Genomic DNA, 13,729 nt, shown 5'->3' with positions numbered 1-13,729 from the left:
TTTCCCCATTTATTTCCTATATACCCATAGGCAAGTCTTTTTAACTTTTTACGGCTTTGGTTTTTCGTATTTAAAATGAGGGGAGCAGAACTCACCTTGTACTGTTATTGTAAGGAAGAAAAGAAATAAGAAACCAGAAATCATAGTAAAAGCAGCAGCTGTTGTATGTAGTCATTGTTTTAGCACTTTATTTAGGCTATCTCATATAATAGTACAGTTGTTATTCTCTTTTCATAATTGAGGAACAGAAAGGTATATAGTAAGGGACAGAGCTAGTGTTCACACCCTAGCGATCTGGCTTCAGTGTCCATACTGAACCCTTATGCTCTGTTATCTCTTAGTTTCCAACTCCATGCTGTTCTAGAATCTGGCATCAGTATGGAAAAGATCATAAGGAACCAGAATGATAATAGGTCGAGGAGGGGGCCACACCAAGCCACAGAAGGTGAGAAGTAACGGAATGTCTGGTATATTCATGATTCCCTGACTCGGCCACTGACTGGTGAGACGGCCCATTTGTTATTTTTTGTTGGTTGCGTGCCTAGGATGAGGTCTTTTCTTACGTCTTTCTTTCAGTTTGGGGACATGAGTTTACTGGTTCACTCACTGAGATCTGTGGCAACCCTGCCTCACTTTATCAAAGCCTACAGAATTGAGTGTTTCTCACCCCACTGACACTTCAATGCATACTGACATAAATGTTGAATATATAAATGAGGGAGAAGGGACAAATTTCCCTTACAGAAGACTTCCAAGTAATAAATGTAAAAAGCAAAGAGTGTAATAGAAAATCACCATTACAATACCGTAGTAATAATTGTTGCAGGTAAGATCCACTGATGAATGTTAACATTAGTAGAGGAACCTTTTAAGAAACAGGATATGTGCATCCTCAAAGCCTCAAAGTCCTGCCTTACCAAACAATTTTTTGTACATGGTTTTAATATAAATCCAGGAATTCTTTGATGCCCTTTCCTCCAGGAACTAGAGCTTAATTCTCTTCCCCCTGACTGTGGGCTGGGCTTAGTGATTTGCTTCTAATGAGTAAAATATGGAAAGAGGAACAATAGTAATTTTACAGTGGAGAAATCTGGCAGACACCACTTTAAGCAAGCGATTAAGTTTAGTATTACCAGTACTAAGTCTTGCTGCTATCATGTGATGTGATGAGAAGGCACTTTACTGCTGTAGTATTCTTCCCCCAAAACCGTAACCCTAATCTAATCATTAGAAAGCATCAAACAAACCCAGACTGGGGGACAGTCTACAAAACATCTCACCAGTACTCTTCAAAAAAAGTGTCAAGCTTATGAAAGACAAGAATAGGCTGAGAAACTGCCACAATTAGGGAACACTAAGGAGACATGACAACTAAATGCAAAATAATATCCTGGATAGGATCCTGTAACAGTAAAAGGATGTTAGTGGAAAACTGGTGAAATCCAAATAAACTTGAAAGTTTACTTAAAAACAAACAAAAATAATCCCACCAAAAACACTATACTTCCTAACCAACAAATTGGACCATGTAGAAGAAATGGATAAATTCTTAGACTCTTACAACCTCCCAAAGCTGAATCAAGAAGAAATGGATAATTTGAACAGACCAATCACAAGTAAAGAGATTGAAACAGTAATCAAAAACATCCCAAAAAATAAAAGTCCAGGACTAGACAGCTTCCCTGGAGAATTCTACCAAACCTTCAAAGAGAATTTAGTACCTATTCTTCTCAAACTATTCCAGAAAATTAGGAAAGAAAGAATACTTTCTAGCACATTGTACGAGGCCAACATCACCCTGATACCAAAGCCTGACAAGGACAACACAAAAAAGAACTACAGGGGCTGGCCCTGTGGCCGAGTGGTTAAGTTCGCGCGCTCCACTGCAGGCGGCCCAGTGTTTCGTTGGTTCGAATCCTGGGCGCGGACATGGCACTGCTCATCAAACCACGCTGAGGCAGCGTCCCACATACCACAACTAGAAGGACCCACAACGAAGAATATGCAACTATGTACTGGGGAGGCTTTGGGGAGAAAAACGAAAAAATAAAATCTTTAAAAACAAAAAAAAAAGGAAAACTACAGGCCAATATCACTGATGAACATATATGCAAAAATCCTCAACAAAATATTGGCAACCTGAATACAGCAATACATCAAAAAGATCATACACCATGATTGAGTGGGATTTCTACCAGGGACACAGGGATGGTTCATCATCTGCAAATCAATCAATGTGATACCCCCCCATTGACAAAATGAGGAATAAAAACCACATGATCATCTCAATAGATGGAGAGAAAGCATTTGACAAGATCCAACATCTATTTATGATAAAAACTCTCAATAAAATGGGTATAGAAGGAAAGCATCTCAACATAATAAAGCCCATGTATGACAAACCCACAGCCAACACTACACTCATTGGGGAAAAACTGAATGCTGTCCCTCTGAGAACAGGAACAAGACAAGGATGCCCACTCTCACCACTCTTATTCAATATTGTACTAGAGGTTTTGGCCAGAGCATTAGGCAAGAAAAAGGAATAAAAAGAATCCAAATAAGAAATGAAGTGAAACTCTCACTGTTTGCAGACATGATTTTATATTATAGAAAACTCTAAAGAATCCATTGGGAAACTATGGAAATAATCAACACCTACAGGAAAGTTGCAGGGTACAAAGTCTACTTATAAAAATCGGTTGCATTTCTATACTCTAATAATGAACTAACAAAAAGAGAACTCAAGAATACAATCCCATTTACAATCACAACAAAAAGATAAAATATCTAGGAATAAATTTAACCAAGGAGGTGAAAGAGCTATACAATGAAAAATGTAAGACATTATTGAAAGAAATCAGTGATGACATAAAGAGATGGAAAGATATTCCATGCACATGGATTGGAAGAATAAACATGGTTAAAATGTCCATACTACCCAAAGCAATCTACAGATTCAACTGTGCAGTCTCAATCATAATCCCCGTGACATTCTTCACGGAAATAGAACACAGAATCCTAAAATTTATATGGGGCAACACAACACCCCAAATAGCTAAAGCAATCCTGAGAAAAAAGAACAAAGCTGGAGGTATCATGATCCATGACTTCAAGATGTACTACAAAGATATAATAATCAAAACAGCATGGTACTGGTACAAAAACAGGCACACAGATCAATGGAGCAGAATTGAAAGCCCAGAAATAAAACACACGTCTCCAGACAGCTAATCTTTGACAAAGGTGCTAAGAACATACAATGGAGAAAAGATAGTCTCTTCAATAAATGATATTGGGAAAACTGGACAGCCACACACAAAAGAATGAAAGTAGACCATTATCTTTCGCCATACACAAAAATAAACTCAAAATGAATCAAAGACTTGAAACCATAAAACTCCTAGAAGAAAATATAGATAGTATAGTCTTTGACGTTGATCTTAAAGGATCTTTTCGAATACCATGTCTTCTCAGACAAGGGAAACAAAAGAAAAACAAATGCGACTTCATCAGACTAAAGAGCTTCTACAAGGCAAAGGAAACCAAGATCAAAACAAAAAGACAGCCCACCAATTGATATTTGCAAATCATATATCTGACAAGGGGTTAATCTCTATAATATATAAAGAACTCACACAATAACAACAACAAAAAACAACCCGATCAAAAAACAGGCAGAGGATATCAACAGACATTTCTCCAAAGAAGATATACAGATGGCCAATAGGCACATCAAAAGATGTTCAGCACCACAAATAATCAGGGAAATGCAAATCAAAACTATGCTAAGGTGTCACCTTATGCCTGTTAAAATGGCTATAACCACCAACTCAAAAAATAAAAAATATCGGAGAGGTTGTGGAGAAAAGGGAACCCTCATACCCTGCTGGTGGGAACGCAAACTGGTGTAGCTACTCTGGAAGACAGTATGGAGATTTCTCAAAAAACTAAAAATAGGAATACCATATGACCCAGCTATCCCACTGCTGGGTATTTTCCCCAAGAACTTGAAATCAACAATTCAAAATGACTTATGTACTCGTATGTTCATTGCAGCATTATTCACAATAGCCAAGACGTGGAAGCAACCCAAGTGCCCATTGACTGATGACAGGATAAAGAAGATGTGGTATAGGGGCCGGCCCTGTGGCCGACTGGTTAAGTTCAAGCGTTCTACTTTGGCAGCTCAGGGTTTCGCCGGTTCAGATCCTGGGCACGGACATGGCACCACTCATCAGGCCACGCTGTGGTGGTGTCCCACATGCCACAAGTAGAAGGACCCACAACTAAAAATGCACAACTGTGTACTGGGGGGCTTTGGGGAGAAAAAGGAAAAATAAAAATCTTAAAAAATAAAAAAAGATGATGTGGTATATATACACAATGGAATACTACTCAGCCAATAAAAAAGTCAAAATCATCTCATTAGCAACAACATGGACCTGGAGGGAATTACGTTAAATGAAATAAGCAAGACAGAGAAAGACAAACACCATATGATTCCACTCATTTGTGGAAGCTGAACACACGGACAAAGAGAACAGTTCAGTGGTTACCAGGGGAAGGGGGCTGCCACAGGGAGTGAAGGGGAACACTTATATGGTGACAGACAAGTAATAATGTACAACTGAAATTTCACAATGTTGTAAACTCTTATGAACTCAATAAAAAAAACAAATGAACAAACAAAAACCCCCAAACTTCCCGAGTCCTTCCTGACTGAGAGCCAAGTGGCATTGACTAGAGCACCTGAGTTATAGCATTTATGTTCTAGTTTTGAATTCTTCTTACCTTTGGGAAAGACCTTTTGGTTGTATAGTGTGTGTATCTGGGAGGCTTTGGTGGATTTGGGGACAGGCTTATGGTCTGTGTGACTCAAAGCCTGCCCATCTAGTGAACAGAATGCTGCTCAGCTGACTTAGGAGAGGGATGTGCACATCGACTTTCCTACTCCAACCCCAGTCCTTGCTGGTGTTTGATGTCACAAATGACATTCCCTCTGCCGGGAATTTCTTCCCTTTTTCCCCCTGTCCCTAGTGCAGTTTCTTTAGACATCCTGCTTAGCTTTCAAGGCCTCACTCCCATTTTACCTCCCCTATAGTTTCTTGTGTGATCATCCCACGAAATAGTCTCTTTCATATTCCTGTGACCCTAACACAATTATTCTTGGTTTAGCTAATTACCTCTGGCTGAAAGTGGTATCTTAAACTTTTAAGCTCTTTAGGTCAGTTGGCCTACCCCTCCTGTTTAGCACACTTTGCTTTATTATGTCTAGAAAACAACCTCCTTGAAGGGAAGGAGTCTTATAAATATCCCTTGAAGCATCTAGGACAGTGCTTGCCATGTTGTAAGCCCTCATTAAATGATTGCTGAATTGAATGAGTGAACATTTTAAGACACTGAAAGGAGGAGTATTCTCCCTGTTTGCTGATGAGACTTGCTTGGAGTCACACAAGTGAGTGTGAGCTGTATTTGGAACCCAGCTGTCCCTTTCTGAGCAGTCTCAGGCCAAGAAGCTTCACCACTCTGATCATAGTGCTAAATTATAGCAAGCATGATGGCTATCATTTATTGTGAGCCTACTCTGGGACAGGCTGGGTTCTAGGCATGCACACTATTTAGTCCTCTCAACAGCTCTGATGTATGGGCATCACTACCATCATTTTATAGATAAGTCCATTGAGGTTCAGAGTGGTAAGTAACTTCCCTTAGATCATCAGTTAGCAAATTGCTGAATTGAGATTTGGACCCAGGTGTGTCTGGCATCAGAACCCATTTTTTCCCCCAGTGCAGGTTGGTCCCTGGTACCTCTTTCCCCTTGTCTTTTCAGACCCATCCCTGGAAGACATGTGTGGCACTGAGTGTGCCCAGCTGGAGGAAGATGGGCAGCAGCCACCGCGGTGCACTTCAACTACCTCATCTCAGTCTGAGCCTTCAGAGCATCTTAGGCGCCACCAAGGCAAGAGCCTAGCCTCTGAGGACCCCAAAAAGAAGAGAGCTCAGAAACCCTCCCACATGAGGAGAAACATACGGTGAGCTGTGCTCTGGGTAAGAGGAGAAGAGAGAGAATAGAGGTATTACCTTCATTTGAAGGCTGTCAGTAGCAGAAGGACTAGTATGAGGAGGAGACTCTTCTTTCCAAAGGAGAAAAGTATAAGCTGTGTGCCCCAAATAATAGTGAAAATCCAGCTCAGGATCACTGGTCTGGGAGTGTCAGAGGATGCGTGGTGGATGTGGATGGCACTCAAATACTGCTAGGGAATGTCTCACTCTATGGAGGCCCTGGGAAGCAGCCCAGGGATGATAGGATGCTCTGGTTGGACTCGTTTCTTCCTTTATTTTTTCCTTATGTCAAAACAAGAGGAGTTCATCTTCTTGGAACTCAACTTTAGTTGGCCAGGGACTGTGGTCCAAAGCAGAGCTTCTTCCTTGAGCTAAGAAATCAGCAGATGTGAACTTCCTTAACTATCCAAATCCCCAACAGTCCTTCCTTCTACCAAATAATTTTGCTGCTGAAAGAAGATAAATGATATCTTTTTCTGTTTCTACCCTCATCTTTTTTTGTTTTTAAACATAATGACAACTTGAAAATATTACTTTAAGTTTGGGAAATAAGGATGTAGAATCCGTAATCCTACTTTCCTATGTAACAAATCTATTATTTAATACTGCTTTTCAGCTTTACAAATCTCACATTACTCTAGTTTATTCTTGATCTGTTATGTGCAAAGATGAGTAGGCAGGAGCATCTGTCAGGAAGTTAAATAATATGAAAAATATGTTAGCCCAGAACCACCTGAGTCTTAAAGTATCTTTTTTTTTTTTTTAACCTTGCCCATTGCATGGGTGTAGTGTGAGTGATGTGGCTTCTCCTTTTCTCACCTCAGCTCTCTGAGCTCAGTACTGATGATTTCCCTATTTAGCCTGACATTACATTGTCCAAATCTCAAGTGAATCGAAGTGTTCTCTCTTATTTTAATGTTTAGAAAGCTACTACGGGAGGATCAATTGGAGCCAGTTACCAAAGCAGCACAACAGGAAGAGTTGGAAAGAAGGAAACGCCTGGAGCAGCAGAGGAAGGATTACGCAGCCCCCATTCCCACTGTTCCCCTGGAATTCCTTCCTGGTAGGTAGTAGAGGTGGCAGGAAGGGCCCTGAAGAACAGGGAGAAGAGGCCCTTGGCATGTACAGTGGTCAAGGACAGATCTGGAATAAGATCATGGTCTCTCAGGAATCCTTTTGTGTCATTCAGCTTCTTGGGAGCACACAATCAGAAGGGTCTCATTTAAAAAGTTAAGAGGGATAAAAATATACGCCTGAAATTGATCTTATTTAGGTTTTTTCCCCCTGTAACTTTGAATCTTAATATGCTAAAGGATTAGGACCTTTTCTAGTGGTCAGGTGGATACCAGGAAGTAAATTTGGAATGAGGGCTGAGGTTTCTGAGATGTCCTCTACTTCTCTCCTCAGGGGACAGTCCCCCTGAGAGCAAGAAAGGAGGAGGGGTGGTGAATCAATTTTGGAAATATGTTTGAGCTAAATATGGTTTTGACATTCCCTTCCATCTTTCTTTTCCTAGAGGAAATTGTCTTAAGAGCAAATGATGGTCCCCAACTGCCTCCTCGGGTCTTGGCCCAAGAAGTCATTTGTTTGGACAGTAGCAGTGGCAGTGAAGATGAAAAAAGCAGTCGAGATGGTAAGATTGAGCCAGAGGTGCCTCTGCTTCCTCTTGACCCAATGTTCACCCTGAGAGATTGGCTATACCTTTGAATAGAAAAGAGTTCAGTTCTTCCTCATTCAGTTTGGGGTCTGACTATGACAAATTTCCCTGAGTCTCCTTGGTAAATGTAAGTTTTTCCCTTGTCTTAGCTTGAAGTTGGAAGAGAGAAATAATAAAAATCAAATTTTTCCTAACTGATGATAAGTTCTAACTTTGTTTCCATGCTCTTTTGCTTTAACAATGGACAGTAAATTATCTTTGCTCCCTGGGTTTTGTTTTGTTTTATTTTGTTGGTTGCCTCAGAGGTGATTGAACTGAGCTCTGGAGAGGAGGACACTCTGCACATTGTGGACAGCAGTGAGTCCGTCAGTGAGGAGGATGAGGAAGAGGAGAAGGGTGGCACCCATGTGAATGATGTCTTAAACCAGCGTGATGCCCTGGGGCGGGTCCTTGTCAACCTGAACCACCCTCCGGAGGAGGAGAATGTCTTCCTGGCCCCACAGTTGGCACGGGCAGTGAAACCTCACCAGGTACTGCAAATCTTGACTCTCCTGTCCTTTTCAGCGGACATCACCTGCTGGTAGTTGTTACTTTGCAGCCTGTGAAGTACTTGTTTGGTACCACAAGTAGCTATTGGAAAGGCCTGATCCTGCCTTCTAGCAGTTGTTGCTTTAGGATTCCTAGTGAATGAGAAGGGTCAAGCCTCAGATTTGCCCTATCATGTAGAAGGCACTGGATCTCTTGGCTTAATAATCTTTTTTTTTTTTTTTAAGATTTTATTTTTCCTTTTTCTCCCCAAAGCCCCCCGGCACATAGTTGTATATTTTTAGTTGTGGGTCCTAGTTGTGGCATGTGGGATGCTGCCTCAGCATGGCTTGATGAGCAGTGCCATATCTGTGCCCAAGATCTGAACTGACAAAACCCTGGGCTGCCTGCAGCAGAGCGCGTGAACTTAACCACTTGGCCACGGGGCCAGCCCCTTTGCTTAATAATCTTGATCCTCCTTCTGTGAAATATGCAAGATTGACTGAGATGCTCTCTGGAGAGCAGTGCTTTGATTAGGAAGTTGTGGCTCCAGAAGACTTGTGAGAGTCAGAAGTCTGAGGGACTTCTGATAGGAGGGAACAGAGTAGTTGGTGTTGACCCAGAGCCTGGAACCAGAACCAGTAAGTGAAAATTTCATGAACACAGAGGTTGACTCAATATAAGAACTCTGACAATAAGAATTGCTCCTCATGGAATGGGCTACCTCAAGATGAGCAGCCAAAGGCAGCCAGCCCAAGGCTGAATAGAAGACCCTGTTAGGAATTTGGTACTACAGATTCTTGTTTCAGATAGGCCGTTGTACCAGGTGACTGCTTTTCTGTGTTTTCTCCAAGAAGATTATCACCAGCCAATAGACTAGTAAGGGTACAGGGAAACTTCTATAGCTGTCCACATCAGCTGTCTAGTATAATGTCTGCTTATTTACTTAATTCCTACTAGTTCCAAAGTGAGTAAAACTAGAGCCCTGGTCTTTGCCAGTCCCTCTGACATTTGTCTGTGTTTGTCCCTTGTCAGATTGGTGGGATCCGGTTTCTGTATGATAACCTGGTTGAGTCCCTGGAGAGGTTTAAGACCAGTAGTGGCTTTGGCTGTATCCTGGCCCACAGCATGGGTCTGGGGAAAACTTTGCAAGTGATCTCCTTCATCGATGTCCTCTTCCGCCACACACCAGCCAAAACTGTCCTTGCCATTGTGCCGGTAAGAGTTTGGGAAGGCACCACTTAGTCACCCCTCTGAAGAGCTCTGGGTTAATGCCTTACTGGGCACTGAAAAACTTGATGAGCTCAGCTCTCAGCTTGTTCTTTAAAACTCTCTTTTTTGGACTTGGCCTTCTGACAGGTTAATACTCTTCAGAATTGGCTGGCAGAGTTCAACATGTGGCTGCCAGCTCCTGAAGCCCTTCCAGCTGACAACAAGCCTGAAGAAGTTCAGCCTCGGTTCTTTAAAGTTCACATCTTGAATGATGAGCACAAGTAGGTGGCTTGCCCCCTCCTCTCTGCCCCTTTCCTTTTAGACTTCTTCCCGGGATCCTGATGTCATGGCAGTTTGTTTGGATATGTGCCCTGTCCTCCAAAATTCCTTTTGGTTTCTTGATGTGTCCCTCTCTTTCTTCTTGCTACTCATTTTTTTCTCAACCTAGCTTCTCAGTAAAGTCAAAGTTAAGTAGCTTGCGAAATTTCTTGTGTTCTGCTTGAAGCAGCTTTTATACTCTGAAATATATGTGTGCATGGTCACATTTTCCCATGTATATAGTAATAAAATTCAACGTGATAAAGTGAAAGTTTCCATTTTCTAACTTTTCACCTTTTACATTTCTCTTTTCTTAGAAACCTAATCATCAGTCTCTTCTTTTAAGCACCAATCTACAGTTGACCTTTAATGGTACAACTTCCAAGCTTTGAAAGGTGCAAACCTTTGTTTGTTTTGGATTTAAATAAACTTCTTTTCCATTCCATAAGTTCAACCTGATTTCCAAAAATCTAACCTCAATGGATAATTGAGAAGGTAGACTTTCTTTTCTTCAAAGGCTGCCTTTTGTGATGATTGGTCACACACATCAAAATGAGGAGAGTGTGAGTGGCCCCAAAGGTGGTTGATCACCTGCTCTTCTTTCCTAGATTTCAGGACTGTTAGTCCTCATGCAGTTAATGAAAGACAGCCAGGGCTCAGTTGTTGAGGCGTAGAGGGACTGTGCTGAATGTCAATCTGGTCTCTGCTACTCTAACTCCTTCACTGCTTATCTTTGGCTCTTTATTTACTGCAGCTTGGGCAGGTGAAATGCAGAATGTTGCCTTTGCTTTTACTACCTTGTATTTATTATAGGAATGACTTGAAATTCTCCCTCAAATGTAGAATTGTAGTCATGTGTGTACATCCAAGGAGGTTGTCGCTTTTGTTTGCCTTGTGCCATTGAATTTCTGTTTTTTGCTGTTTAACCCTCATCAGCGACCCAGTTCATCCTTAGAGCAATTGTATCTTTAGGATACTGGGAGAGTTCTTGGGCAGCTGACTAGCCCTGTGCTGCTGCCACATGAAGTATTTGGCAATAAGAAGTTCTGAATATACATCAACGCAGCTTTGATTGTGAGAAATTCTTCCTGGGGAGCAGTGGAAGTAATAATATTTTCTCTCTGTTCACTCTTGCAGGACAATGGCAGCTCGTGCTAAAGTGATGGCTGATTGGGTGTCAGAGGGTGGGGTGCTGCTGATGGGGTATGAAATGTACAGACTCCTCACCCTGAAGAAATCCTTTGCCACAGGTAGACCGAAGAAAACCAAGAAACGTTCTCACCCGGTCATCATTGATCTGGATGAGGAAGATAGACAACAGGAGTTTCGGAGAGGTGGGCAACCTATCCCGGGAGTACTCTTAGGCGTGTTTCAGGAAAAAAAAAATAGCACCTAGTCAAAAGTGAAGCATTATTGATGTGAGTTGTGTTGTTATGAAACAGAAATCTTGATCCCCAAGATAAGTGGGGTGCTTTCTCTGCAGGCAGTGGAATTCTGATTAGGCCAGGCCACAGACTGGCTCAGGGAAGACTACCCTGCCTGTCTGGCCCTGTTTCTCTCACAAAACACTTGGGAGAGTAACAGCTTCTTTTACCACTTCCTAGAGATATTCTGAGATAGCATTTGGAAAGTATTTATAAAATATTTAAATCATTAATATACAGAGTAGTAATAATATTATTTGTGAATTTATAAAAAAAGAATTTATCCCAGGTTTTTTTTTGAGTGAAAGCCATTCATCTCATAGTTCTAGTTCTACTTGCTCTTCTAAGGGGTCTTTGCCTATTTGGGCAAGAAACGTTTTTTTAGAGTTCACAAGCTGTTTCGTTTTATAGGTCTCTTCATCTATGAGATTGTTTGTTCTAGGTTTGTTTCTGTGGTAGAGTTGGGATGAATTTGCCATTTAGCAATGACTGGCGAGTAACTCCAAGAAGATCTTGTCTTTTAGCTAGCTCACACCAGCTGGCCCTCAGGTGGCACCACAATGCTGCCAATGGTGAGAGCCGACTAAAGTGTCTGGATTATTCCTATCAGTTTCATCTAGACTCATTTTTAATCCTAGGCTGGTACTCTGTAAGGTCATGCTTTCTGCTGCCCAGTTAGTGTAAGCCCTAAGAATGCAAGTCAGTTTTGCTCTTAGCCTAAAGGAAAAAAAAATAGAGAAAGGAAAGGGAGAAAAGGGATATTTACTGCAAGAGTCAACAGGCCAAGTTAATGTCTCATACCAAATGTGCAGGAGCTTGGATGGCTGGCTCCCTTTCACCAATGGGGGCTGACTCTTGCTTTCCTGCTTCCTTCATTTCTTCTGTCTCCTCCAGGGTGCACCCCTACTTCTCATATTGTTGACTAAGAGCAGGCCCTCTCACCCTCTGACTCCGGATCCTCTTCCCTCCCTAGAGTTTGAGAAGGCCTTATGCCGCCCTGGCCCTGATGTGGTGATCTGTGACGAGGGACACCGCATCAAAAACTGCCAGGCCAGCACCTCGCAGGCCCTGAAGAACATTCGCTCTCGCCGTCGGGTGGTGCTGACCGGGTACCCCCTGCAGAACAACCTTATTGAGTACTGGTGTATGGTGGACTTTGTGCGCCCAGACTTCCTCGGCACCCGGCAGGAGTTCAGCAACATGTTTGAACGCCCCATCCTGAATGGGCAGTGTATTGACAGCACACCTCAGGATGTCCGTCTCATGCGGTACCGGAGCCATGTCCTGCACAGCCTCCTGGAGGGTTTTGTGCAGAGGTGAGCCATCCTCAGGGCTCTGCTTTCTGAATCCTTAGAGATCCCGTGGTGTAACAACAGCATGCCAAGGTTATCCTGAAGGAGAATGTTCTTAACAGTGAGAGGGCCCCTTCCTAGTGGGGCAATAGTAAAATTTTGCTTTTCCTGAATCGCTTTTCCTGAATAACTAGCGGTTGATGGGTAACTACTGTTTTAATCCTGTGAAAGTTTGGCCTAGAAATGCTTCTCTCAGAAGTTAATCTTTGCAGTTGCTAGGGATACCTGCCTTGTTGAGAGAAGCAAGAGAGAGCTAGCATTCTGTTGACTTGGGTGAAAGAATAGAAGTGGTGGTTCTAGGGGATATGGCCTTGCCAGTTTCAGCATTTCAATAGATGTAGCTTAGGCTAATCTAAAGCATTCCCCTCGTTTTCCCTTGTTAACGTGGCATATGGGAGAAAGATTAAAGAAGAAGCCCTAGATCAGGGTAAGAACCTGGAGTTCCCCTGGTTTCTCTCACCCAGTCAGTGACCTGAGACACGTCACGCTGCCTCTTTGCTTTAGTTTTCATCCTTAAAATGAGTTTCTTCTGGATTGTTGGTGAACCAATCCTTATTTTTGCAAGGCTGCTGTGAATGTTGAGATCCTCGAGAGGGAAGTGTGGCAGAAGTGCAGGGTTCTGTTTTTATCCTGCACTGACACCTCCTGGCCACACTGCCATGTCAGTTCTGATCTTTACCTTTGTAGGAGAGGCCACACTGTGCTGAAGATTCATCTCCCTGCCAAGGAAGAAAATGTGATCCTGGTGCGGCTCTCCAAGATCCAGCGAGATTTGTACACACAGTTTATGGACCGCTTCCGGGACTGTGGTAGCAGTGGCTGGCTGGGGCTGAACCCCCTCAAGGCTTTCTGTGTGTGCTGCAAGGTGTGTTGAAGTCTTAGGGAATACTGAGGTACAGAGTAAGGATGCACATGGTCCCAAGGGAATTACTCCTGCTGGGAGTCCTTGATAAAGGGAGAATAAAGTGAGAGGGGCCACCTTGATTCACTGCATTGGAGGATTGGGGGCGCCAAAGAGAAATGTGCTGCTTGTGTACTGCACAATTCCTGGGGGTGCCACTCAGAGACTGTAATGTAAGTGGTGTCTCTTGCAGTTGTGCAACTCAGCTGCACAACTTGTTATACCAAACTTGAGAAATCGCTTTCTTTCTCACCAGTTTTTTCACTTGGAAAAA

The 13,729-nt window shown here is 42.5% G+C and overlaps 1 protein-coding gene across 3 annotated transcripts in view; it reads left to right on the top strand.

Moving 5' to 3' along the window:
- Positions 1–13,729, top strand: part of LOC106830746 (RAD54 like 2) — a 159,053-nt gene that overhangs the window by 92,157 nt on the left and 53,167 nt on the right. For all 3 annotated transcript variants that reach the window (XM_070493518.1, XM_014840549.3, XM_070493519.1), the window contains exons 3-11: positions 5,834–6,035; positions 6,990–7,129; positions 7,583–7,699; positions 8,027–8,253; positions 9,284–9,466; positions 9,608–9,741; positions 10,916–11,112; positions 12,176–12,518; positions 13,242–13,419. In XM_070493518.1, the coding sequence (XP_070349619.1) occupies positions 5,834–6,035; positions 6,990–7,129; positions 7,583–7,699; positions 8,027–8,253; positions 9,284–9,466; positions 9,608–9,741; positions 10,916–11,112; positions 12,176–12,518; positions 13,242–13,419 (1,721 nt within the window). The remainder of the gene's footprint in view (positions 1–5,833; positions 6,036–6,989; positions 7,130–7,582; positions 7,700–8,026; positions 8,254–9,283; positions 9,467–9,607; positions 9,742–10,915; positions 11,113–12,175; positions 12,519–13,241; positions 13,420–13,729) is intronic.

The sequence above is a fragment of the Equus asinus genome, chromosome 21 (assembly GCF_041296235.1).
Source record: "Equus asinus isolate D_3611 breed Donkey chromosome 21, EquAss-T2T_v2, whole genome shotgun sequence".
NCBI classification, from domain to species: domain Eukaryota; kingdom Metazoa; phylum Chordata; class Mammalia; order Perissodactyla; family Equidae; genus Equus; species Equus asinus.
This window is presented reverse-complemented; position numbering and strand designations above follow the sequence as displayed.